This window comes from Corvus moneduloides, chromosome W (assembly GCF_009650955.1).
Source record: "Corvus moneduloides isolate bCorMon1 chromosome W, bCorMon1.pri, whole genome shotgun sequence".
NCBI classification, from domain to species: domain Eukaryota; kingdom Metazoa; phylum Chordata; class Aves; order Passeriformes; family Corvidae; genus Corvus; species Corvus moneduloides.
Window position 1 is genome coordinate 16,551,211 of NC_045510.1, and position 26,246 is coordinate 16,577,456.

At 46.4% G+C, this 26,246-nt stretch overlaps 1 protein-coding gene across 1 annotated transcript in view; it reads left to right on the top strand.

Moving 5' to 3' along the window:
* Positions 1 to 306: 306 nt before the first annotated feature.
* Positions 307 to 26,246, top strand: part of LOC116437427 (protein patched homolog 1-like) — a 261,983-nt gene continuing 236,043 nt past the window's right edge. The window contains exons 1-2 of the mRNA XM_032095080.1: positions 307 to 507; positions 2,112 to 2,304. Coding sequence (XP_031950971.1) covers positions 307 to 507; positions 2,112 to 2,304 — 394 coding nt within the window. The remainder of the gene's footprint in view (positions 508 to 2,111; positions 2,305 to 26,246) is intronic.

Sequence of the window (26,246 nt, forward strand, 5' to 3'; positions counted from 1 at the left end):
GCGGCCGGAAGAAGCGGTTTTAACAGGAGCGGAGGAAAGCGCGGCGGCTTCTGGGGCGGGGGAGGGGAGTCGTGCTTGCCCACCCACTCTCCCTGGGTGTAGGGAGTAGTTGCCAGTACCCCGGGGACTGCCCGCGATGTGGCAATGGGAGGCGCAGGGTGAGACTCGTCAGGAGCGGCCGCAGTGTCAGCCACCGCCCAACGCCCCGCGTGAAGCAGCCACGCAGCGACGGCGGCGGCAGCAGCAGTATCTTGCGGTCTGCAGCGCCGCCAGTTCCCCGCGGGCCCCGCTGGCAGCGGCGTCAACATGGCCTCAGCCGTTAACGTATTGGAGTCGGAGACGAGCAGCAGTGCAATGGGCGGCGGCCGCCCCAACCGGGCGGCGAGGAGCGATAGCGGGAGGCGGCGAAGGACCGGAGGGAACCAGCGCGCCGCGGCGCCCGATCGGGAGTATCTGCAGCGACCAAGCTACTGTGATGCGGCTTTCGCCTTGGAGCAGATCTCAAAGGTGCTTCAGTCTCTCAGGCATTTTTTAGAAATATAGATACATACTAGCACTATTATCAGGGGGAAGGTGTTTTCTCGTGGGGGGTGCAAGGAAGAGATGGAAATAAAACAGCCACCAATAAAATGCTGGGAAAAGGAGAGAGATGTCTGTGACTCTTGAGTGCGGGAGAGAGCGCTCCCCTTCTTGCATATGCTTTGTCTGGGGTGTGTGTGTGTACTGAGGAGCACTCCTCTAGTTAAATTTCCTAGAGGCAGTTTCACCTCCCGTATAGTTTGTGTCCCGCTCTCGCTTTTCTTCTCCCCTCTCCACTTCCTTTGTTTCTCTCTATTGCCTTGTAGCACTCTGCAATTTCATTAACACCCGTCTCTAACCGGAAAAGGGGAGAAAATAAGCGACTGTTTTCTTGGCAAAAAGTTGTGCTTTTGCAAAGTTCTCCACCGAGTGCCGAAAACGCGACTATCCTCAGAGAGGGGTTCTCATAGCAGAGAAAGTTTGTAACGTTTACCCTAGCATTCGGAGGAAAACTAAAAGTTGTAAATAAATTACGACTTTAAACCTTCTGTGCAAGTTGTACTGAGTCTTCCCGGCTTACTGGCTTTATTGTTAGCGTGGAAACACCGGAGGTGCAGGAGTGCGCTGGAAGCCCGACTCGAGGAGGGGAAGTGGAACGGTCCTAACTGCTAACTTATGCGAAACAAAAAAAGTTCAAAATAAACAACCCCGAGAGACAATGGCTTTCTACAGAGAGCATTTCATTTTGTGGAGCAAATTTCTAGGCTTTGTAAAAAGGGGAAAGGCAAAAAAAAAAAAAAATCTATATGGCTGCTCTCTTCCGTTCACAAATATTGTCGTAATTTATAGGTGGCTGCTCTGTTTCCTAATTAAGATCACACAGTATCTCTAGACTATGGAAATGACTTATGATCTTACAGCACTGCTCACCATGTGGATAATGCATTTACTACAAAGTTGCGCTAAAGGCTGGGAATAGGAGAAATGCCAACAAATTCCTACAAAGTAGATTTCTTTCACTATTGACACCTCCCCCCCCCATCAGCCCTTTAGAGGTCTAATGAGAACAGGAAAGGGGACTTTTTTTTCCTTGACATGCCTGTTGGGATTCATTGACATAGGTTATTTCTCCCCTAGAGCCATGAATCTTGCCAGCATGAATGAGTGTGTTGCAACATGAACTGGTAATGGTGGCTTGAGTGCAAGACAGTAATGGGCATCTTAGGCAGGGATCAGGCACACACACTGTCTCATTTATACAGATTTTCAAGCAGTGATGGAATCCCAAACCTGTGTGGTGGTTTAGCAATAGGAGGATTACCAGCAGGTACTCATCTTGGCCTCCAGGAATACTTAATGGTGATTGCAAGCTGCTCGGCTGAGACGCGGGATGAAGGCCCTTCACAAAGGACAGCATTATTGTCATTACTCCAAGGGACACTGTGAAGATATGAGAATTTATGTATAAATAACTGTTCTGCTTCTGTTAGTGGTTGCAGGGGGGCTTTCCCTATATGTCCTCTTGGAATAAATGTGCCTTGCCTGTGTGTCTGCCTCACCCTCTTAACTATTAACCTTTCCTTGCCTTGTAGGGGAAAGCTACCGGAAGAAAAGCACCACTGTGGCTGAGAGCAAAGTTTCAGAGACTATTATTTAAACTGGGCTGTTACATTCAAAAAAACTGTGGAAAGTTTTTGGTTGTTGGCCTTCTCATATTTGGGGCTTTCGCTGTAGGATTAAGGGCAGCAATTCTTGAAACCAACGTGGAGGAGCTCTGGGTGGAAGGTAAGTTTGAGATCCCCTTTTTTCTGATGCCATCTCTCCCCACATTGCCCCTACTACCTCAGGAGCTGGATAAAAAGAGCTTGAATATCAGACTTTAGGAATGCATGTGTGTGTGTATACATATGAATATAATAGGCCTTCTTCATGCTGAGGGGTGTTGGATGACTGAGGACTGGGCTGGTGGCCAGGGGAAGCCTATGGAGTGCTGCCTGTGCCCAATGCTGTGGTGTTTAGTGGGGCTCTGTTAGTCTGGTGAACAGGAGAGAGTGTGTATAGATTGGGAAGGGGTGGACAGCAGGGCATGTGGCTCTGGGCAGCACATACTACTTCACCACTCAGAGGGCTGCAGGACAGTGGCAGGTCATGAGGAGAATGTCTCTAGAGACATGGGTGCCTGTGTGGTCCTATTTTTTGGACAGCTTTCAATTGTGGGGGGGAAATGTTTGTCTTGCGGTTAAAAAAGTTTTTAAAAGGCTGCTGAAGTGAACCATGGCCTGGCTGGCCCAGAGGCTGTGGCTGGGCAGCCAGGTGTGGGGTGGATGTGAGCACTGTCCTAGGCCAGAGAGGATGATGTCTTCCAAAACCAGCCAAGAGGCTCACCCATGTTGTCTTTGTGTTGGTAAGCACCAATTTAGGAAGGCTGCTTTGGTAAAGGAGAAGAAATTGTATTGGGAGGCTGGGTGTTTGTGTGCTTTCTTTAGAAATAGCCCTACCCCCAGCATGCAGGCCAGGGAATGTGGAGGGGTAGCTTTCCTTGATGCAGTCAGCATCATTACCCTCCCTCCCGGGGGCCTGCTCAGGGTTGCTCTAGTCTGAGAGGCATGACTCCAGGTTGTCACTTTTTCTTTTCAGGGACAAAATACTATTTATTTAGCATCAGATTGCCTCTTTAGCTGTGTTGATGTAAAACCAGACTGATGTTGTTGACAGTGGTAGTGACTGTATTTATGTTCAAGTAACGTGCAGCAGAATTTTGATTATAAGAGTTAATACAGAAAACTGCATAATTAATCGTTGGCAAATGTCTGTGTGTGTGTGAGGATCCCACCCATAGGCAGAGATGTACGTTCAGAACCTGTGCTCGTCATTGGCTACTGTGCACCTTAATTACTAATGCAAACAGTTGTGAACATTCTTTTTTTCCCCAACATTTTTTCTTAATTCTTTGTGAGATTGTTGTGGCAGTTTCTTTTGTCAATTTTTGCTCTCACTTTTTTGTCTCTGATTTTTTATAAGTCTTTGGTGAATAACGTTTGATTGCAGTCCCATGTAGCACTTGTCTCTTAGGTTTATTATCCTTATATTATTTGGGTTCACTTACTTTGAAGGTGTGCTGGTTTCAGCTGATGTAATTTTCTTTCCAGTGGCTGGTGTGGGGCTGTGTTTTGGGTTTGTGCTGAACACAGGGTTGATAATAATAGAGATGTTTTTGTTATTGCTGAGCAGGGCTTACACAGAGCCAAGGCCTTTGCTGCTTTTCATACTGCCACGCTGGGGAGGGGGCTGGGGGTGTGTGGGAGATTGGGAGGAGACAGACAGGATAGGTGACCCAAACTGACCAAAGGGATATTCCAGACTATTACTGCAACTCTAGGGTATTTTACCGTGTCCCGCAGCCGTAGGGAGGAGGAGAGAAGATCCAGCAGGCAGGAATTGTGCAGCAAGATTGATTTATTTAATTATTTTACAAACTCTTTTATAGACTTTTTTCTTCATAGTCTAATTGGACAAAGGATCAGCCACCCCTTGGGGTGATTGGCTAAAATGCTAAAACATCCATTGTCAAAATATTTTCCTACTGTACTATAAACAAGACTTTTCAAGGCTGCAGATGTTTGGTTGTTTACATAAATCTGCTACATCTTCTGTGAGAGAGAAAAGTCTCTCATGGGCTTAGAAAATAGCAAGAAAATCCTTGCTAGCAGCATTTTAGTATCTACAATTCCCCCTTTTTGTTTGATAAAATAACAATTCTACTATTAATCCTAAATAGAAATCTACATCAGTTATTAATTCTAAATATGTCCTTAAGGCTTTAACTATCTGACTCCATAACAAGAAATTTAAAGTTAAGTCTCTGCTTGTGGAAGGACCATCTGCCTGATGGTTGATATCCTGGTCATCCTCAGAAGAGTCATTAGGCTGATGATCTACATTCTGGTCGCCATTTGGATGGTTGCCTGTTCTGCCTCTGGTGCCGTAGGTCAGAGCGAACACATTTTGAAGGTAGCCACCATACCCCAGTATCTGTGGAAACGCAAGCATACCCACGACCTGAAATGATAAGGTCATGCAGGCCTTCCCACTGGTTAGTGAGTAAATTCCACACCCAGACTTTTGCCCAGGGCAGTTGTGTCTCGCCTGCAGACTGCAATGAGAGAAAATGATTCAGAATAACAGGATTATTTGAATTTTGTGGTACTGTAAGGTGATTGATTGTATACAAAGCTTTTGCTAGTCGGCTCTGTGGGATTTCTCCATGCATTCCCCTTTTCTGTTTTTCCAAAACATGCTTCAAGGTACCATGAGTGCGTTCGACAATGGCTTGGCCAGTAGGAGAATGTGGGATACCGAAGATATGGTCTATACCCCATAGGTGCAAGAACTGCCACGTCTTCTCTGAGGCGTAGGCAGGATCATTATCGGTTTTCACAGAAGCTGGCATGCCCAGGACCAAGAAAGCCAATTTCCTATGGGAAATGACATCACGGCCCTTCTCTCCAGTGTGAGCAGTAGCCCACATAGCTGAGGAGAAAGTGTCAATAGACACGTGCACATATTTAAACCGGCCAAATTCGGAGATGTGTGTTTCATCCGTTTGCCAAATCTGCAAGGCTTTTAGCCCTCTGGGGTTTACCCCCGCTGGCAAAGGCGCCGCGAGTCCGTGACAGTCAGCACAAGCACTGACAATGTCGCGTGCTTCGGTTGGCGTTAAATGAAACTGCTTCTGCAGGGTATGTGCACTTTGATGGAAGAAACCGTGCGATGCCTTGGCTTGTGCAATTTTGTCAGGCTGAGGCCCTACCCACGCAGGGTTGGCCAGCATGTCAGCCCTGGCATTGCCTTCTGTTAGAAAACCTGGTAAATTGGTGTGGCTTCGAATGTGCAGAATGTAAAACGGATGCACTCGAGCCTGATTTGCAGACCACAAGGTTTGCAACAGCGAAAACAGAGCCGCATTGTTCACCTCCTTCAGAAATGAACAATCTAAGCGTTGGGTGATATCTGCTACATAAGCAGAGTCAGTAACCAAATTCAACGGTTCCTGTGAGAATCGCTGAAAAGCCATGGTAACAGCCCTTAATTCAACTAACTGAGCCAAGCCTGACTCGTGTTCCTTCAGCACCTGCCATTCCGATCCCTCCTTCCAGGTAACGATGGCTTTCCCTGTTTTCCCAGAACTATCCGTAAAGACGGTGGGTCCTTGCACCGGCACTCGACTATTTCTCGGCCGCAAGGAAACTACGCTTGATTTTGCCAGCTGCAGTAATTTATGGCTGGGCAGATGGTAAGTGATCTGCCCTGAAAAGTTTTGCAGCGCGCTTTGCAAACTAGCACTATGGATAAGGTTCCACTCAAAGTATTCCTTTGAGATCGGAATGACAATAACTGCAGGGTCTGCAGCCATCAGTTGCAAACACCGTTGCCGGCATTTGATTATCAGAGAAGCGACCAATTCAAACACTGTGGTCACAGTCCTTTTCAGCTGGTGAGGCAAAAAGACCCATTCTAGGATATGCACAGGATCAGGCCATTGTGCATTCCACTGGCCAATGATGCCTGTAGGATGGAGGTCTGGAATAGTAATGTAAACAGTGATAGCAATGGAGGGATCCACTCGATAAACCTGACGAGTGGAAACAGCCCCTTGGACCTCTTGCAGCGCTCATCGCGCTTCCGGAGTCAACTCCCGAGCTGAATTCAGATTGGGGTCCCTTTTTAATGTATTAAAAAGCGGGGAAAGTTGCTTTGCAGTTAGACCTAAATAAGGTCGTAACCAATTGATGACACCCAACAGCTTCTGAGCATCATTCAAGGTTTTAATTGAATCCGGGAATTACACCTCTTGGCGTTGGATTGTTTGGTCCAAAATTTTCACTCCTAAATATTTCCAAAGAGGATGCTGTTGAATTTTCTCCAGAGCTACCTCTAATCCATAGGCATGCAGAGCAGTGAGCATCTGAGGCTGTATTGTCAGCAGCTCGTCCCGGGTGGACGCTGCCACCAGGATATCATCCATGTAGTGGTAGCAGCGTGCATCAGGAAACTGCTTGCGAACTCCGGCTAAAGCTTGGGCGACATACCACTGACAGATAATTGGGCTGTTCCTCATCCCTTGAGGGAGGACCTTCCATTGGTATCTCTTAGCAGGTTCAGCATTGTTAATGGCAGGCACAGTAAAGGCAAATTTTGGTTTGTGATCAGGATGCAAAGGAATTGTGAAAAAACAATCCTTTAAATCAATTATCAGGATATCTCACCCCGTAGGAATCATGGTGGGAGAGGGCATGCCAGGCTGCAATGCCCCCATACCTTCCATTACTGCATTAACTTTCCGGAGGTCCTGCAATAATCTCCATTTCCCTGATTTCTTCTTAATTACGAAAACAGGAGTGTTCCAAGGGCTAGTAGAAGGTTCAAGGTGCCCCTGTTGCAACTGTTCCTGAACCAGCTGATGAAGGGCGTCTAACTTCTCTTTTGGTAGGGGCCACTGCGGCTCAAAGACTGGTGTGTTAGTCAACCACCGCAAAGGCAGTGTAGGATACTGTGCGCCCTTACACACAGTGACCCCTGCTAAAAATTTGTCCCAATCCGTACGCCCCAAGCTGCCAACACGTCCCGTCCCCAAAGGTTAAGGGAAGTGGTAGCAACATAAGGCCTAATTGTAGCTGTGTGCCCCTCTGAGTCCTTCACCACCACAGGCCGTTTGCTTAAATAGTTCTGTGTGATTCCTCCTAATCCTGCAATGGCCAATCCCACAGGGGCTAGAGGCCATGAGGGAGGCCACGCAGAGAAGGAGATGATAGTTACATCAGCACCCGTATCAATCAAACCTCGAAGCTGAGTCCGGGGCGGACGGGCGTTTGGCAGGATCAGGGTACACGTCATCTGTGGCCTTTGGTCAGAGATGTCTGCAGTCTAGAAGGCCTGCCGAAGTCCTGTAGATCCACTGCCGCTATCTTTGTGAGTTGGTTGTTCTATCCTGGGGACACAAGACTTCAAAGGCACTAATTTAGCATGGCAGGTCTTTTCAGGAATAGTTACAGGGGGTTTTTGCGTGGAGACCATAGCGCAAATCTGACCTGTAAAGTCCATATGCATCCAAGGGAACCTTATAAATACTGCTAGAGTCTAAGACGACTGCTGCTGCTGTGTGGACATCAAAACCGTGTCATCCGTGGGTGCTGTCTCTAGGTTGGCTGAGTAGGCCTGTGCCTGTACCTGTGCCACTCTCTGGGGGAGTGTCATAGGTTAGCAAGCATAGTCCCGGAAGGGATGTCCTTGCTAAGGGGTGCTTACAGCTTCCTCTGGGACCTGATAGAACCTATCAGCTGGCCAGTTTGAATATGGACAATTCTTTAAGCCACTTAAAGTTGTGACCGCCTCTGTGATCAACACTTAAGAATAGACAAAGCCCCCCACAGCTCTCTCTCCCTCGTTTCCGGTGCTGGGACAGGTGGCTGCGGGCCCTGTGCGGAAACCAGCGGGCCCGGCCGGGCCCTACTTGGGCCCGGCTGGGCTGGGCCACGGCCATCCTGGAGCCGACAGGCCTGTTCCATCCATGGAACCCCCCCCCCACTGCCTTGCCGTGGGCGGCTGGAGCGGCTTGGCTTTCCCCCCTCTCCACTTCGATAAGCAAAATTCCAGCTGCAAGGCCGAGGTGTGATTAACCCTTTTATTGCTGTGAAGAACTGAAAACCTGAGGGAGGAGAGAGAGGAGATGCTTAAAGCTGAAAGTCTGTTGTGAAGCTATGATATATCAGAGTATCCCGTTGTAATTTCATGAAGATATGGGGGGTGGAGTGTTCAACTCGTGAGCAAAAGCACCTGCGCTGAGATAGGCAGATGCTGATGCAGCTGTAATTTCATGAGAAGTTTGGACAGGGAGAGATGGAAGCGATGAGGACTTTTGCTCCAAATGGGAAAGGAGAAAACCTTAGCTCCTAGAGATGCTCCCAGAGATAGTCCTAAAGATGAAGATGATGAAGACCCTTTGCTCCCAGGGAAGGAGAAGGGCCTCAATTCTTAGAGGTGAAATGCTCCCAGAGATGGGTGAAGAGAACTTTTGTTTCTGAACGACTCAACCTTAAAATTGTACCCCAAAAACTTCAAGAGTGGACCCTCGAAAGCAGTTGCGGGAAAAGCTGCAAGTTGGGGGAATGGACTCACATATGAGCAGAGAGACCTCTACCTAAATGGACTGAACAATATTTGGAAGTGGGTGGCTGTCTCGTTGTGATAATGTTTTCATAGCATGAGCAAGAGAGACTCTTCTTTCTAAATGGACTGAACAAGGTTATTATGGAAGTGGTAAACAGACTGAACATCTCAAGGCTTGTCTTTTTACATTGTCAGTGGGAGAAGGGAGGAAGGTGGGGGGAGGAGGAGAGTTCTGAAGGTGTGGTATAATTTTTTTTTTTTCCCTCTTTCTTCTTTTAGGTCTGTTAATAAACTTGTTTATATTCTTCCAAGTTTGGTGCCTGCTTTGCGTTTCTCCTAATTCTTATCTCACAGAAGATAACCAGTAATGAGTATTTTGGGCCAAACCACTACAGGGAGCGACTGCATTGGAGAGCAATTCCCCCTCCTTGCACCCCGGCGGAAGTTTCCCGACAACGGCCGACCATCGGCATGAGTCTGAGATCTACAGTAGTCTGGGCAATGACCTGGTCTGCCACACCTCTTGCACTGGGGGATCGCTGTGTTCTCTTTTTGGCTCGGCTTAGGCTGTTTATATTTTCTCGCGCTTTTGGGTTGCTTTGGTTCACGATCAGCAGATGCGTGAACAGGCTGCAGAAGCGCAGCCAAAGCAGACCTTATCTGGTTTCCAGATCCCACCTTAGAACAGGCCTCGACCATGTCCACAACATCAGGTTCTCCTTGTAAGGCATCTATGATTTTTCTGCACTCCTCCTTTGCGTTGTCTCTCACTAACTGCCTTAACAACATCTGCCTTAACCCGTCATCCTCAACCTGCTTCTCGAGAGAAGCAGCGACTTTCTCTACAAAAGAGAGGAATGACTCTGATTTCCCTTGAACTATTTCAGTATATTGCTTTCTAGGAGCAGACAACTCTATGGTTTTCAACAGGGCAGCCATGCCGACCTGTTGAGCTTGCTGCAGGACGCTAGAGGACAAGTTGTCCTGTAGTGTGGGATCAGAGAAGGGACCAGTCCCCATAAGAGCATATGTTCCCGCTGTCCGTCTAGGATCGGCAGCAGGGAGCTGCATATTCCCTAATGCAGCCTTGTCGGCCAGCTTTCTCCAGGTTTTCTCAAAAACTGTAAATTGTACAGGTTGAAATAGAATTTGACCTAAGTGTCTGATATCAAATGGAGAAAGCAAATCTGTATTTATCACCCTTATTATCTGCATAACCTCAGCAGAACCTAGCCCATGTTGTGCCACCTTGGATTGCAGATCCTGGGCAACCTTCCAAGCAATCACCTCATGCTTGTCATGCTCGCCAGAATTTGGGAGAGCGTTATACACTGGGAAAGCTTGGATCTCCCCTTTTGGGGAAGCACTACCATCCTGAACTTCTGTCACAGCCTGTGGATGAAGTTTAACAGCTCCCCGGTTACCCCCAGAATCCTCAAATCTGTTTGGCATTCCAAGTGTTTTCGATAATTTCCAATCTCCCTCCTCCAATGCTCACATCTTAACTGACTCTAAGAAGTGACTGTAGTGGGTCGGACGCAGTGTTACCATGCAGTCCTGAAAGGTCCAGGGGCGAGACTGGAGCAGCCTTTTCCTTCCCCGCCTGGCTACCGCAGCTTTACGCCCCAGCACCAGAACCTCATCTGCCTCGCTTCCCGACGAGGAATCATCAGGCAAAGGCAACTCTGAGATTTTGTGAGCGAACAGAGGTGGACGGAGAGGGGCACTTTGGCTAGGTTGACTAGCGGCAGATCAGACAGCACAGACTACAGCTGGCTGCACTGCAGTTTGAACAGCAGCTTCTTTTCGGGATGCCGTCTCGGCCGGTCCCGACCGAACTGGTACTGGAGCTGCTGCAGCCGTCTCTGGGGCTGCAGCTGCACCCGGCGCTGCGCTCGTCTCTTCCACCACACCAGTGCCTGGCGCCGCCACTGGCCCTGGCTCTGCGGCGGCGTTTGGCAGGCTGTGCGGCTTCCCGCTGCCCTGACACCCCCGCCTCTGCCGGCGCTGGGTCCCTGGGGGCCGCGGAGTCCTGCGACTGGGCAGGTTGAGACGGTGCAGGCTCTGCCCGTGAAGCTGGGGGGGTTTTTTTGGATCCAGCACCACACGCCCCTGAAGCTCGGTCAGCTGGGTCCTGTTCGGATATCCCTCCGTCACTCATCACCGAAATAGGTGAGCCAGCTCTGCTGCCACAGTCAAGGTCTGTCAGCAGCATAAATAACGAACGCCAAGTTCAGAATAATTCTAACGCTGCTGGGTCCCCAGACGGGAGTTCGTGCTGGACAGCACAGCCAAGTTCCTGCCATAAGGCAAAGTCCAGGGCAGTGTCTCTGTCCATAGGAATCCCTTGCAAGGCAGCCCAAGTTAATAATTCTCGAAGTGAGTTTTCAGGAATGGAGGTGTGCATTATACTGAAAACACCTTTCCAGACCAGTACCACAGCGTCGGTTTGTGAGCTGCTGATCGCCATTTTCTCAGTCCCGTCGGACCTCCTGGTCCCAGGGGGGGAAGGGGGAACAGCGTACCTCTAGAGGAATTTGGCCTGGCTCGCAGCAGCAGGACACTTCGCAGTGTGCAGATCACGTCGGCGGCACCAAATATTACTGCAACCCTAGGGTATTTTACCATGTCCCACAGCCGTAGGGAGGAGGAGAGAAGATCTAGCAGGCAGGAATTGTGCAGCAAGATTGATTTATTTAATTATTTTACAAACTCTTTTATAGACTTTTTTCTTCATAGTCTAATTGGACAAAGGATCAGCCACCCCTTGGGGTGATTGGCTAAAATGCTAAAACATCCATTGTCAAAATATTTTTCTACTGTACTATAAACAAGACTTTTCAAGGCTGCAGATGTTTGGTTGTTTACGTAACTCTGCTACCTCTTCTGTGAGAGAGAAAAGTCTCTCACGGACTTAGAAAATAGCAAGAAAATCCTTGCTAGCAGCATTTTTGTATCTACACCAGACCATATGGCATCCCGCTTAGTATATAAAGTGAGGGAAAGAAGGAGGAAGGGGGGATGTTTGGAGTGATGACATTTGTCTTCCCAAGTTACTATTATGTGTGATGGGGCCCTGCTCTCCTGGATATGGCTGAACACCTGCCTGCCCATGGGAAGGGCTGAATGAATTCCTTGTTTTGCTTTGCTTGTGCTTTTGCTTTCCCTGCTAAACTGTCTATCTCAACCCATGAGTTTTGTAGCTTTTACCTTTCTGATTCTCTCCTTGATCCTGCTGGTGGGGGACTGAGCAGCTGCGTGGGGCTCAGTTGCTGGCTGGGGTTAAACCATGACAGAAGGGTGGCCCCATCTTATGCCATTGCTTCTCCTGACAGTTTTAAAAAAGAAACTGCTTGCTGACAATACCTATGCAACTGGCCCAGCACCAAAAATGAAATTCTTAAGGAAAATATCACAGAATTATTGAGGTTGAAAGGGATCTCTGCAGGTCATATGTTCCAACCCCCCTGCTCAAGCAGGGCCATCTAGAGCCCATGATGATGTCCAAATGACTTTTGAATATCTCCAAGGAGAGAGATTCCTCTGGGAAATCCACTCCAGTGCTGTCACCCTCAGTGAAAAAGGGTTTTCTTATGTTCAGGTGGAACCTTCTGCATTTCAATTTGTGCCCATTGCCTCTGGTCCTGTCCCTGGGCACCACTGAAAAGAGCCTGACTCTGTGTTCTTTGCACCCTCTCTTCAGGTATTTATATACATTGATGAGATTCTTCCCCAAGCCTTCTCTTCTCTATGCTGAACAGTCCCATCTTTCTCAGTCTTTTCTCATATGTGAGATGCTCTGGTCAGTCCCATCTTCATGGCCCTTTGCTGAACTCTCTCCAGTATGTCTGTGTCTCTTGTACTGGGAAGCTCAGAACTGGACACAGTATTCCAGGTGTGGCCTCACCGGTGCTGAATAAAGGGGAAGGGTTACCTCCTTTGACCTGTAGTTGGAACTTGTTGCATACAACACAGGGCAGTCCATTATCTCCTTCAGAGGTCACCATAGAATCATAGAATATCCTGAGTTGGAAGGGACCCACCAGGATCATCGAGTCTACCTCCTGGCCTTGCACAGGACAGCTCCAAAAATCCCACCCTGTGCCTGAGTGTTGTTCAAACACTTCTTGAACTCTGTCAGGCTTGGTGCTGTGACCACTTCCCTGGGGAGCCTGTTCCAGTGCCCAACCACCCTCTGTGTGAAGAACCTTTTCCTAATATCCAACCTAAACCTCCCCTGACACAGTTTCATGCTGTTCCCTTGGGTCCTATCACTGGGTACCAGAGAGAAAAGATCAGTGCTTGCCCCTCTGCTTCCCCTTGTGAGGAAGCTGTAGACTGTGATGAGGTCTCCCTTCAGTCACCTCCCAGCTGAACAAGCCAAGTGACCTCAGCCGCTCTTCATACGGCTTCCCCTCAAGACCCTTCACCATCTTCATGGCCCTCCTTTGGATGCTCTCTAGTAGCTTTATATCCTTATATTGTGGCACCCAAAACTGTACCCAGTACTTGAGGTGAGGCTGCACCAGTACAGAGCAGAGTGGGTATACCCTACCACCCCCTTTTACCTCACCTCTCACCAAACCCCTGCCAATGCAGCTATTACATTCTAAATCACTGATAGATCTCTGTCAAGTTTCATCTAAACAGGTATCTGTTCACGGTTGATGCTCATTGCTGAAAGCTCATGCATCAAAAGAATAACTTAAGTATTTAAAATTCCTCTTTCACCTTTTAAGAGGTTTAAGTCAATGAAACTGTAGTCTAGAATAGTGTAACTATTCTTTGGTCACTGAGAAGGTAAAGGGTAAAACCTGAACTCATCGAAGGCAGTGGTAGAACTTGGAATTACTTTAGTGTAGCCAGGCCTTCACCCAGCATTTTTACAAAACCATACCAGACTAATACATGACAAGTGCCTCTTCTCTACCTATTATTGAAAGGGCAAGAGGAAGATCTTATTCTGTAGAACTGACACCCCCCGAAGTTATAAGAATGCAGTTCCTTTTGCCTTTCAGACTTCAGAGGAGTTTAATTTATTTGAGGCTCCAGAAAATTAATCTTCATTATGATTTCCAAAATTATCACATTGTGGCTAATGTCTGTGCCAGAATGTGCACTATAAATCCTTGTTTATTTCCTTTGCTGTTGAAACATGTACATTTAGAAAGGGCACTGCCTTTGTTGTACCATTCTTTTCTTCCACTCTCCGGAGCTTTGAGTGAATTCCTGCACCCTGGGGATTTTGCTGGTTATGAACAGGTTGAGATAGGCATTTTTGTAGTACCAGAGAGCTTGGAGGTTTTGGTACATAAATCCAGGAGTGAAATCGAACAGTTGAAAGCCGCATTACTTGTTCCCTGTGCCACTGCTGTTGAGCAGGAACAGAGGGAATGTAGGTAAGCAGAAGGTCAGGCTGCTTCTGGTGCCATGTGGAAGTATTGATGAGTGGTTTGAGGTCTGCTAGTTCTCCTATGGTTAAGTGGACTCTTTTGTAGAGAATAGCCTTACTTTCTCATTATTCCTCAGACACTGAGTCCAGACAACAGTGAACTCCACAGACACTCAAACTTACTTTCAACAGAGAATGCATTAAGGAAAACTCCCCATCTTGATTCCATGTATATTCATGATTTCTTTTTTTCTGTGAAAAGAGATGTTCCAACAACTGTTACTAAATAATATTTGTGGTGGCGCCTCAGAAAGGTAGTAATACACACAGTGAATGCATGTAACAGTTCTTGACTGATCAACAAATTTAAAGGATGTTACATACAAGTGAATATTTCAGTTATGGATAACTGTTAGGAGGCTCCAAAATACGACAGCTTCCAGGTGTATGAACTGACAGATTCCTTTGTTTAGATTATGCTCCACAGCAGATGCTTAGATTAGTGCTGGCTGATCCAAGCTATGGTAAATTTGTGTGGTTTCCACAATGCCATGTTCATATTTCATTTGGATTTCTCCTTCAAAGCTGTCCTCCCTATGACCTGTTGAAGTTGTGTCTGCTGGGATGCTAATTATAGCACATCAGCAACTGTTTTCCCTTTGGTGTTTAATGGAATATGTTCTCATCTTGATACTCATGGATTTTTATGCATGACTCTTGTTAACATAACAGTGTATTATGCACTTCAACCTATGAGCAGTCAGGTAAAACTGTGCTTGCAAAGTTTTCTGCACCACAGATAGCTATTTCAGAATATTCTGATTGGTTAAAATACTGTTTTGGTTATAGACCTTGCAGTACTGTTACTTGTCAGGCTTTTTCTTCTGTGTATAGAATTACGTTCAGTCTTCCAGCCTTTGCACAGTGGTTTTTCTCTCCAAATATGATGATGTGGCTATACATGGTCCTAGGTGCTTTCTTTGGAGTTCAATGAGAGCTAAAGTGCAGAATTTTACTGAGCAGTTGATTATTTTGTCTACCTCATGCGTCTACCCTACAGTTGTATATATTTTCTTAATCTATATTTATCTTCAATATGCTTTTGCTTCTCTTCATTTCGCTAATCACTCCAGTTTTGTACTATACAGGAAGTCTTTCCCTATTTGTGATTTTTAGTAACTATCTGAGAAAACCTGAAGAAACCAGTAAAACTCATTAATGTCTGAGTGACAGTTCTACAGTAGAATGTAGTCTCCTTTAAGAGTTTAGAAAGATAAAGAAACAGAACTTCTGCCATTACTGGTAGAAACTGAGTTTATAATGCTGATGCTTTACTGAGGGAGCAGATTTCTGAGATGGTGCCTCACAATAGAAAACTTAGTGCTATGGAATATGATTTGGAATCTCCATTCTTGGAAATATTAAAAAGCTGCCTGGACACAGTCCTGGACAACCCTCTCTAGCTGACCCTGTTTGAGCAGGGGGATTTGACTGGATGATCTCTTGAGGTCCCTTTCAACCTAAATGTTTCTGTGATTTCTGTGTACTGAAAATGCATAGTATCTTATAATAGCCACTTTATTTCTCTGCCCATGAATCAAGAGGGAGAACAGGAAAATGTTCAGCTTGTTTTTCATAATCTATGCTATTTATTTTTCTATTTATAGTATGCTAAATATGAACAATGAATGCCAGATGTTCATCCTTGTTCATCCAGTGATGTTGACTTGTAATAATTTTGTCCCATTGTTTTTTGCAGGGTCTTACTAGAAATAGGTGAAATTGATACCAAAATTGGCTGGATAGAAACTTTCTAACACAGTTTAGTATTAGAAAGCAGGCATTCTTTATTGCAGTATGCTGGTCACTTGGAGGATATTTGCTCTAATTGAGTGCCCTGAGCATCAGGTGAACAGAGGTTTTATCATACACACTGATTGCATATTCATTAGCTATCCGAACTTCCTTGACTTTTACATAGTTGCACCCCTTATCAGAAGTCCTTATATGGTTCTTTGGGATCTGTCTTCAATGTCCAGTGTCCTTTTTAGGTGGCTGTTCCTCGTCCCCCACTTTTAAGTAAGCACAATATTGTTGTTTTGCATAACTTCTACTTTGTTAGCCTTGTAGAGCTGAGCTGGCATCCTGCTTGTGTTTTGCATGACTTCTCTTTGCCTAAGTTACGTCCTTTTTCTATTTCATCAAGGCTGTGCTGTTTTGTTCTACTGTCCTTGATAAGAGTAAAATGTTCTGTTCTACTGTTCTTGATAAGAGTAAAATGTTCTGTTTTACTGTCCTTATCAAAATGGAATTCAGAATTTTAAAAAATCTTATGCTTCTTAGCTGTATAAACTTAAATTTTTTTCTTTAACAAGAAAGTTTAATAACCATAAATACAATTTACTTGCTTTTTTCCCACCTCATTTTTATTCATCATCACCTCAATTGATGTGAACATCCTGAATGGATGTGTGCAGAGGGGAAAGGGGTTAGAGGAAGTTATTTGTGTGATAAATTATATTTAAATAACTACAGGAATGTTATCCCAATGCAAATCTGAGTGTAGTTGCCTTAGTGAGACAGAAAAATAAGCTTTAGGAACTTTTTTAACCTCCCCCATCCTGCTGACATTATGATAATGGCAAAAAGAGTGCAGTTATTTAAGAGAGATATTTTTCCTATATTAGTTTTCCTGGAGGGTGTTTATTTTGCATTTCTCTTGTTTGATTGTCCACTTGGGCCTGATTGTGTTTTCTTTTACACTGGACTTATTCTACTGACTTCTTGAGGCGAAGTTATTCCTCATATTCAGAAAAGAAGCCCTTGTTCTTTAGAAACTTATGCTATTTAAGTGGCAAATAATAGAAAATATGATACCCTACTGCAAATTATTAAGACCATGAAGCAAAATAAAATTGTGTTTCACAGAATCACAGAATGGGTAAGGTTGGAAGGGACCACAGTGGGCCATCTGATCCAACCTCCCTGCTCAAGCAGGAACATCCCAGAGCACATTGCACAGAATTGCATCCAGACGGTTCTTGAATATCTCCAGTGAGGGAGACTCCGCACCCTCTCTGGGCAATCAGTTCCTGTGCTTGGTCACCTGCCCAGAAAGAAGTTATTCCTCATGTTCAGGCGAAACTTCCTGTGTATCGGTGTCTGCCCATTGCCTCTTGTCCTATTGCTTGTCACCCCCAAGAAGAGCCTGACATCATCTTCTTGACATCCTCCTTCCAGATACTGATAGACATTGATAAGGTCCCCTCTCAGATGTTTCTTCTCGAGGCTGAACAGGCCCAACTCCCTCAGCCTATTCTTGTAAGAGATGTTCCAGTCCCTTAATCATCTTTGTTGCCCTTATAAGGCCCCAAAAAACTTGCCCAACAAGACTCTTAAAAGGGCTTATGGTTTTTTCATGCACTCTGAGTTAAATGCATGGGAGACATAACAAGATATTCTCAAGAGGTCAAAACAACAACAAAAAAAAACTTTACTGGCAACTTCAGAAAATCAGAGAACTTTGGTGAAAGTTTAGAGCAGCATTCAATCAGCATAAACCACTTCACAAAGCATTAACTTTAGCCCATTCAACTTAGCAAACTCCAAGCCCATCCAATTTTAAGTTATTCAAAACTCTGGGAATTAGAAGAAAGAGAAAGACAGAAAAGAACAATTAAGACTACCACTCCTGGTTCCAGCAGTGTTCAGCTGATAGAAATGCCAAGAGGAGGTAGGGTTGAGACGTATTCGCCTCATGCTTTGGTTTAAGTACCCTTTGGCTTTCCTGGGCCCTTCTCCCAGGTGAGACTTCCAGTTATTTGGCCACTCTGGGGCTAGATTTGGGCTCCAGAGGTAGGGTGTGGAGCATTTTCTCTGGTGTGCCAGTGATTGCTGACCACTGCGAGGCTGGTGTGGCAGTGATTGGTGAGCACTGTGAGGCTAGGATACAGGGCTGGGAGGGGGTGCAGAGTGTGAGGAGTAGGGCATTGCCTCACCAAAGACAAGACCTGACCTGCCCCTTTTCCCCCACACATGTACCCAAAATGTTTTGAGCCAGCAGTCCTTCCAGTCTCTCACACCTCCCCATGGCTTGAGACATTGACCAGAACCACAGTAATGGTACCTTTCCTCTCATGGCAGCAGTGAGATCCTAATCTAGGAGACAGAGTGTTGCGGTCTCCTCCCCTGCCGTGTAGCCCTGGGAGAGGGGCCCTGAGGGGACAGACACGGGGTTTCCCTGCCCGTGCTCAGCCTCGTCCCTATTGGTTGGTTTGTGTTCCCCTGCGCGGGCAGAAGGACCCTTGGTCGGGTGACTGTAACAGTTCCTCGGCAGATCCCGGCCATGCGGCTGGAGAAATAAACATCTCTCTGAAACAGCTATCAAGAATCTGTCTGTCCATATATATTTCCTTTCCACGGGACTCCTGGTTTGGTATATGCATGTTGCAGTATCCCCACTGCAACATAATGGTGGTGAATTGTGAGCAGAACGATCCCCGATCCCTAAGCGACTGATTTGTGTGAGTAAACCCTGGAAACTTTGGATTCCTCTTCTTAGTTTTGCTTTGCTATTCCATATCTAAACTATGGAGGAACCGTGGGAAGACTCTTGGCTCTCAGAGCCGCATATGGACATTTATCTTAAAATGATTCTTGAACAACGATTTGTAAATTTTAGCTTGATTCAAGCTCAGAAAGAACTGAAACACTTCCTGGCATGGTTGTTTAAGAACTTTTTCTATGTTTCTTGGGATTTAATTCTTATGAAGGGCTTTTGGAAAACCGTTTTGACACAGTTAATATTGGAGTCAAAATATATGCCGATGGAAGAATATTTTCGTGAATATTATTTAATTACTGAGACTGTTGAGCAATGTCAGCTGTGTCTTGGCGAAGGGAAGCCTGGCTCAGGGACCGTGCGACCCAGGCCACGTGCACCAAGCGCTCTGCGAGCAGCAGCGAGGCAATTCCCGCGTGCGGGCGGAGCCAAACGAGCCGCAGTGTCGGCAGCAGAGCGAGGCACGGTGGGACCCAGCGGTGCCCGCCCGGCCCCACGCAGCGCATGGTGGAGCGAGCCCCGTGAACGCCCGACCGAGAGGGGCGGCGGCGCGGGCGGCAGCTGGCGGCGGTGGGGCGGAGCCGCGCCCAGCCGAGACGCGCGCTGGAGCAGGGCGCGGGGGGGTCGTCGCTCGGGGGCCCGGCCGAGACGTGGGTACAGCGCCTGGCAGCGGCAGCGAAGCTGCGACCAGAGGAGGCGACGCACGGAGAACTGAGCGGCGCGGCCCGGCCTGGCCCGTGCAGCCCCGAACGCGACCCCGGGAAGAGCGCGCAGGCACCAGCAGCCCCGACAATTCCAACACGGGAGCGACTGAAGGAGAGAGCAAAGACGCAGTGAGACAGAAAACAGCAGCCACTCGGAAAAAGGAAAAGATCATAGTAGCTAAGATCTTAGGGATAGTAAAATGGTATAATGTTAAGCAAAATTATGGTTTTATAACAAGGTGTGACAACCAGCAAGACATATTCGTGCATAGAACTGCTATTAAAAAGAATAACCCTGAAAAATGCATCCCAAGCTTGGGAGATGGAGAGGTGGTAGAATTCAAAATTATACAAGGTAGAAAACGGTTACAAGCATCGCAGGTCACTGGGCCTGATGGTGTTCCTGTAAAAGGCAGTATATATGCAAAAAATCGTAGTCATGTTAGACAATATCTCCATTGTAAGCCCCCCCTACAGTCTCCCTTTCCTAATCCCACCTTTCCCTTTTACCCTATGTCCTATTACCTCCAGTGTATTCCCAATCCGTTTTTTCATCCATGGTTTCCCTCACAAAACCATGCTTTTGCCAATTGTTTCCCCAAAAATGCCTTTCCAATGCCGAGTGGGGGATGAAAAGGGGGAGGGAAGAAGTTAAACCCTCTCCTGCCTCAGTTTTCCCACAAAGCATGCTCAGAGATTTCTGTCTCCCTTCTGTCAGCCCTAAGATGTTCCAGAGAATCTGTTTGGACATTTAAAGACTCAGGAGGGTGGCTTGTTTTGTTTTGAAACTGTTCTTGTTATGTTTATCCAGTTGTTTTCATTCTCCTTTTATTAAAATAAAACGGGTGAAGTGTTGGGGTCTCCTCCCCCGCCGTGTAGCCCTGGGAGAGGGGCCCTGAGGGGACAGACACGGGGTTTCCCTGCCCCTGCTCAGCCTTGTTCCCCATTGGTTGGTTTGTGTTCCCCTGCGCGGGCAGAAGGACCCTTGGTCGGGTGACTGGAACAGTTCCTCGGCAGAGCCCCGGCCATGCGGCTGGAGAAATAAACATCTCTCTGAAACAGCTATCAAGAATCTGTCTGTCCATATATATTTCCTTTCCACAGGACTCCTGGTTTGATATATGTATGTTGCAGTATCCCCACTGCAACAACAGAGGACAAGGGAAAGAAGAGGAAAGTATACAGGAAATCATAGACAATTGCTATTTCAATAATCAAAAGTCTAAGTCCAGTTAATATAAAAATTTCAGTCTATGCAAGTCATCGCTCCCTATCCTGTGAGTCTCTAAAATTGCAGGCAAGGTGTGATGCAAACCAGGATCCTGGGGGAGAGTTCACGAAACAAGTCTTTTCGCTGCAGTTACCAAAGATTCCAGCAGATTGGTCGGTGATTTCCTTCTTGTTTCTTGATAGAGTATTCTTTGGTGAGGTCTAGTATTTTACTAATTCCTTGCTTATTTATTAATAACATATCAAACAATGGACAATTTAATAAAACCATTTTTGATACTTGCTGGACTTGCAGACTGTCATGGGTTAGCAAAGCATAGTCCCGGAAGTGATGTTCTTGCAAAGGGGTTCTTACAGCTCCTCTATGACCTGACAGAACCTATCAGCTGGCTAGTTTGAATATGGACAATTTTTTAAGCCACTTAAAATTGTGACCGCCTCTGTGGTCCACATTTAAGAATAGACAAACCCGGGCAGAGCTCTCTCTCGTTTCCGGTGCTGGGATAGGGGGCTGCGGGCCCCGTGCGGGGGCTGGCGGGCCTGGCCCAGGCCCTGCTTGGGCCAGGCCGGGCCGGGCCACAGCCATCCTGGAGTCGACGGGCCCTGTTCCACCTGCGGCCCCCCCACAGCCCTGCTCTGTGCAGACGGAGCAGCCCGGCTCCCCCTCTCCAGTGCGGCCAAGATTCAGCCGAAAGCTGCCCACTGCTGCCCAGCAAAGATCATGTGACCAACAGTGATAAGCTTCATTCCAGCTGCAAGGCCTGGGTGAGATTAACCCTTTTAGTGCTGTGAAGAGCTGAAAACCTGAGGGAGGAGAAAGGAGATGCTTAACACTGAAATTTTGTTGTAAAGCTATGATATATCAGAGTACCCGTTGTAATTTCATGAAGGCATGGGGGGTCGAGCGTTCAACTTGTGAGCAAAAGCACCTGCACTGAGATAGGCAGATGCTGAAGCAGCTGTAATTTCATGAGAAGTTTGAACAGGGAGAGGTGGAAGCAATGAGGACTTTTACTCCACATGGAAAGGGGAAGACCTCAGTTCCTAGAGATGCTCCAGCGATAGTCCTAGAGATGAAGATGAGAAAGACCCTTTGCTCCCAGGCAAGGAGGAGGGCCTCTATTCTTAGAGATGAAATGCTCCCAGAGATGGATGAAGAGAACTTTTGTTTCTGAACGGCTCAACCTTAAAATTGTACCCCAGTAGCTCAAGATTGGACCCTCAGAAGCAGTTGTGGGAAAAGCTGCAAGTTGTGGGAAGGGACTCACATGCAAGCAGAGAACCAACCCAGGCAGCTGTCTCGTTGTGATAATGTTTTCATAGCATGGGCAAGAGAGACACCTCTTCCTAAATGGACTGAACAAGGTTATTATGGAAGTGGTAAACAGACTGAACATCTCAAGGCTTGTCTTTTTACATTGTCAGTGGGAGAAGGGAGGAAGGTGGGGGGGAGCAGATGTGTTCTGAAGGTGTGGTATAATTTTTTTTTTTTCCCTCTTTCTTCTTTTAGGTCTGTTAATAAACTTGTTTATATTCTTTCAAGTTTGGTGCCTGCTTTGCTTTTCTCCTAATTCTTATCTCACAGAAGGTAAACAGTAATGAGTATTTTGGACCAAACCACTACACTGACTGAGCTCCAAAATAGCATGGTGAGTTCAATTTAAGATTCTTTATTGCTTATTGATATTGCAATGTATTGCATTCCTTGTCAAAAAATACAAACTTTAAGGATAGGCCAATTTTTAATAGTTAGGCCACCTTGCCTTTTGGAGTCTGTAATCTTACATGTCCAGGTATCGTTCTAACCCAAACAAATAGACATGTTCCAGATTACCACCCTTATCTCTCCCACCAACCAGGTTTCATGGGGATCCCCAGGACCCATACCCAGGGGAAGAGAAAAAAGTTAGTGGGCACCATGGGAAAATTACATTCAGTAAAAATTCTACTACATAATAGTCTGGATTGCCTCAGGGTGGGGGTGTTACGATCCAAATTAACACAGAAGAGCAAAGAAAACTAAGTTTCAGTGAATAAAATGAATTGAACCCAGAAAGGTTTGAAATATACCCCAAAACTTGATTAAAACCAAATGAGGTTAGATGTTGGTGCCAAAAAACTTGATATATTTTATTTAATAGTAAAGGAGGCAAAGAGAAAGAAAGAGAAAAGAAAGAAAGAAATAGAAAAAGAGGTGTGCGGGGGAGGGGAGGATGGGGGACAAGGAGAGAGTGACGGGGTTGGGTAGAAACATATCAGCCTTCTGAGGGTCCCAACGACGTCTCATTGCTCCCCTCCATCTGGTGTTCTTGGTGGTGAGGGCCCCCTGCCACCCGCCAAAAAGTATAGAATCCAATGGATTAGTATACATTTGGGCCAGGTGGGAACACCCAGATGCCTTCCCTGGCGAGGGCAAGTTTGACACTGTCCCTTGCAACACTGTGGATTTGTTGCGTCATGTTGCAGTGCTCTGGTGCAAGGTCTGGGGACCCCTTTGACAGGCCATGACACCCCCTCTGCTGTCCTTCATGTGGATACGGCTTTTCCCGGGGTGAAGAGGCCCCACAGCTGAGCTCCTCTGCATAGCAGAGGATGGGCGTTCACTGCCTCTGACCAGAGGCTTTTTCATCATACACCCCAAACCTCTCCCCCTCCCCCTTTTGGTATGGGGGCTTTGTTCGAGCCTGGCAGCTGATAACCCTGGGGTTGTGGTCTCCACCCTGAAGGTGCTAAGCTTGGTCCTCCTGTGAATATATTCTTCCCCCAGCCCAGACCTGAGTCACTTTATCTTATCCCCATCAACGAGCAGTCCAGGGCCTTAGTCAGGGTGTGGTGGTCTTTACAGCTTCTGCTATACAGTTTTGCTACAATAGGCAAAAGTCCTTCACGAAGATGTTTAAGCCATAAATTATAACATTTCAGTCTCCGACAGGGGGTCAAAGATCTAACAAAAGTTGTTCCGACCTCCTCAGCATATCATTGCAGTCAGGGTCCTGGGTTTGGACCAAATACCTTTCCAGCTTTACCAAACCCTTCATTGGTTCTCAAACCCAAAATCTTTCTTCTTCTCTTTTGTCAGCTTAACCACTTATGCCTTCTTCATCTACAGAGAGAATTTTCCAGCTGTCACTTCAGCTCCTCTGTCAGCTCCTTTTCTCCCTCCTTCCAGGGGTCACCAAAAGCTTAACATCCCCTTTTTCTGCACAATCATGCTTTACACATTGTTTACCGTTTCTTCATGTGCTTCCCTCAGTATAGTAATTTTATGCTTTGCTCTGAGGAGCTAGGAAGAGGTACACAACTTTGATGCCATAATCATATGAAGGAATCTTCTCCACTGACTGTGGCAACCAGAGAGGAAATATGAGCATTTTAAAATATTGCTTGCAACAAACTTATATAAAACATATATGAACATTTTTATCTTTAAGATATTAAACATGTAAATAATCAATGCAGCGAAGAACAGCAACTCTTCAGTCTTGTCACCACTTCATCTTCTCATGGAACACCTCTTCTTTTGGAATACCTGCAAGAGGAGAGAAAAAGAAAACTCGGTCCCACTTGGACTGGTTTTAAAAAGAAGGAACGATCCATCTGGTGTTAATTTTATGTTTTCTGCCATGGGCATCTGCGGCTACCCACGTGTATATGTTTAGGGGGATCTTTAAGACCAGCAGGACTTCCCCAATAGTTGGCAGGTATACCAATACTGGCTGACCTGGGAAATGTATGGAGTTCTGGGGATCGTCAGCCCCTTTGTTTTTGGAAGGAGTAGTAGGTGCCTTAGGGCAAGATGCTGTAAGTCCCGAGCATCCATTTACTCCCAACCATCCATTTACTCCCCACCGGTCATTGACTTTGGTCACAGCAATTCAGAGTCTGTCAGGCATTTTTGGGTCCTGAGGTTTCAAAAACCATTTTAGGAGACCATTTGCCCTTTCTACTATCCTGTTGGCTTGTGGATAGTAGGGGTGTGAAACACCCATGGGATCCCTTCAGCTTTTGCCCATTTTTAGACTAGTCCTGCTGTGAAGTGACTGCCATTATATAATTGTATTGATTTTGGTTTAGGCAGGAAACCAAACCATAATGTTAACCCTTTCACAGTACTTTCCCCTGTGGCCCATGCCACCACTTCATCCTTCACCAGACCTGAGACTGTTTCAACTCCTACCAGCACATATTGTTTTCCTCTTGATTTGTTAAAAGGACCGATGTATTCGACCTGCCAACTTTCCCACAACCCTTTTCCTGTCCTTAGGTGCAGAGGGGAATCTTGCAGGGGATGTTTCTCCAGTCTGGTGCTGCATTGGCCACAGGCAGAGATCACTGTTTCATAAGCCCTTCAGGTTATGGGCCATCCTCTACTTACTGCTTCTCTTAACAAGTCTTTCACCCCAGAATGGCCACACCTCACATGCAGCCATTCCAAAAGATATCCCCATTTCTCTTCTTGTTCTGTTTCTTTTTCCTTGGCCAAGACAGCCAACCGAGTGAGGGAGTCTATTTGGTTATTTAAGAGGTGAGCTGGGTGATCCCTTCTGATGGGCTGCTACCCAGCCAACTGATACTGTTTTGGATCTTGCACTGTTCAGTATTTCCCCCCACTTCTCCTTTTGCCATACCTGCACTCTATTTACCCCCCATTGATTTTGTTCCCAAAAAGGGAGCCACTCAGTACACCCTGTAAATACTGTATAGGAGTCTGTATAAACAAGGACTGTCTCCTTATCATCCACATCCTTCACAATCACATTCCACACTGCTGTTAATTCCCTCACTTGAGCACTGCCATCCCGTTCTGTTGTAATCTGATCCCCAGCATCAACATGCAAGGCTATGGCCCCGTATTTCCAAGTCTTCCCCTCCTATTAGCGCGGTAAATATTAGCGTATCCCACAGCGGTAGTGTAGCGGGTTGGATTTGTAACTGGGCAGAAACAGCAATTTAGTGTAGTGGTTTGGCCCAAAATACTCATTACTGTTTACCTGCTGTGAGATAAGAATTAGGAGAAATGCAAAGCAGGCACGAAACTTGAAAGAATATAAAGAAGTTTATTAACAGACCTAAAAGAGGGGAAAAAAATTATACCATACCTTCAGAACTCTTCTCCTCCCCCCACCTTCCTCCCTTCTCCCACTGACAATGTAAAAAGACACCCCTTAAGATGTTCAGTCTGTGTACCACTTCCATAATAACGTTGTTCAGTCCATTTAGAAAGAGAAGTCTCTTCTTGCTCGTGGTATGAAAACATTATCACAACGAGACAGCCGCCCACTTCCAAATAACTTTGTTCAGTCCATTTAGGAAGAGGAGTCTCTCTGCTCACATGTGAGTCCCTTCCCCCGACTTGCAGCTTTTCGCGCAACTGCTTTCGAGGGTCCACTCTTGAAGTTTTTGGGGTACAATTTTAAGGTTGAGCCGTTCAGAAACAAAAACAGAGGCCCTTCTCCTTCCCTGGGAGCAAAGGGTCTTCCTCATCTTCATCTTTAGGACTATCTCTGGGAGCATCTCTAGGAACTGAGGTTTCTCCTTTCCCATTTGGAGCCAAAGTCCTCATCTGGTCCATCTCTCCCTGTCCAAACTTCTCATGAAATTACAGCTGCGTCAGCATCTGCCTATCTCAGCGCAGGTGCTTTTGCTTACGAGTTGAACACTCCACCTCCCATAT